At 51.9% G+C, this 1,660-nt stretch overlaps 1 protein-coding gene across 1 annotated transcript in view; it reads left to right on the top strand.

The window, feature by feature from the left end:
- The window catches only part of dmxl2 (Dmx-like 2), a gene marked incomplete at its 5' end in the record, with an annotated part of 59,061 nt that overhangs the window by 16,082 nt on the left and 41,319 nt on the right, over positions 1–1,660 (top strand). The window contains 3 exon segments of the mRNA XM_084437466.1: positions 106–216; positions 219–358; positions 813–1,015. Coding sequence (XP_084293592.1) covers positions 106–216; positions 219–358; positions 813–1,015 — 454 coding nt within the window.

Genomic DNA, 1,660 nt, shown 5'->3' with positions numbered 1-1,660 from the left:
GCTCCCTCAACCAGGTATGCGGCGCCGACGCCGACTGACCCCTATATAGGCGCGGGCGACACCCTACTAACGCCCCCTCTGCCCCCCCCCCCCCTCCCTCGCCAGTGGGCGGTGACCTTCGCCGAGCGCTCGGCGTTCTCCAACGTCCTGACCGTGTCACACAAGTTCCGCTACTGCGGCCATCGCTTCCACCTGAATGACCAGGCCTGCCACAACCGTGCTGCCCCTTGCTGCTGACCTCCTCCCACCACAACGCCCTGCTGACCCCGCCCTCCGCACCCAGCAGCCTGGACGGGGAGCCGCCGCCCGCCCCGCCCCCGCCAAGGGCCTCCCCAGGTAGGGACGGACGCACGGAGGAGTGGACGGCGAGATGGACAGATGACACTAGGGCTGGGTTAAAAAAAATCGATTCATCGATTCATGAATCCCAAAATCGATCTTTTATTTAATGAATGAATGAATAAATGAAGGAATGAATAGTTCATTAATTCATTCAATGATTCCTTCATTCATTCATTTTTGGAAATCAGTATCGATACCCAGCCCTAGTATTGATGTGTTGCATCATTTGGCAGTCATGTAATTAAGGTCACAGCAAAAAAAACAGGTTTTAGTAGGCTAACCGAATCGATATTGAATCGACTCGAATTGAATTGAATCGTGATAATCGATTCTGAACCTTGTGAATCGGAATCGAATCAATTCTTGAAATCCGAATCGATACCCAGCCCAAGATGACACGGTGCGATATTGTAGCCGGCCGGCCATGACCTGTTTGTTTACCTTGTGCGTTTGCACTTCCTGTCACACAGGAAGCAGGTGCGTAACGCGGCCACCAGGACCTTCCACGACCCCAACGCCATCTACAGCGAGCTGATCCTGTGGCGGGTGGACCACATCGGACCGCTGTCCTGCACGGGGGGGGTCTCTGAGCTCGCCAGGATCAACTCCCTCCACACCTCCGCCTTCAGCAACGTGGCCTGGCTGCCCACCCTGGTCCCCAGTTCTGTCCTCGGTTAGGACACACACACGCACGCACACACACACACAAACGCACGCGTGCACACACACACGCACACACACGCACACACACACGCACACAAACGCACGCGTGCGCACACACACACAGAAACACACACACGCACACACAGAAACACACACACGCACAAACGCACACACACACAGAAACGCACACAGACACACACAGAGTCACGAATGCAAACACTCACATATACAGCAAATATGCAGATGCAAACACACGCCCAGACATTCATAAGTTCATGACCCCTGGAACACGTGGATATTATCTCCTCTTAAAAATGTTTTTATTGAACCAGGAAGCCAAGAAAACCCCTGCATGTGTGTTGTGGGTTAATGTGTAACTAGTGGGTGACTGTGTGATTGCCTCATGCTCGGTCAATCATTGTTAGGGAGGAGAATAGGGGTGAACAAGGGGTCAGTTTTGCTGAATCATCGATAGAGAGGTGATGACAAAGCTGTGTCTCTTTAAGCAGTCGGCACTTTCACTTCCTTCTGTGTGAACCACCAACACATCACACTCTGATCATGTTTTTATATCAAGAGCTAGGACTTATATCAAGAGCTAGGACTTATATCAAGAGCTAGGACTTATATCAAGAGCTAGGACATATATCAAGAG

This window comes from Borostomias antarcticus (assembly GCF_949987555.1).
Source record: "Borostomias antarcticus genome assembly, chromosome: 4".
Taxonomy (NCBI): Eukaryota; Metazoa; Chordata; class Actinopteri; order Stomiiformes; family Stomiidae; genus Borostomias; species Borostomias antarcticus.
Note: the sequence above shows the minus strand (reverse complement) of the source record. Positions and strands in the feature narration are given on the sequence as shown.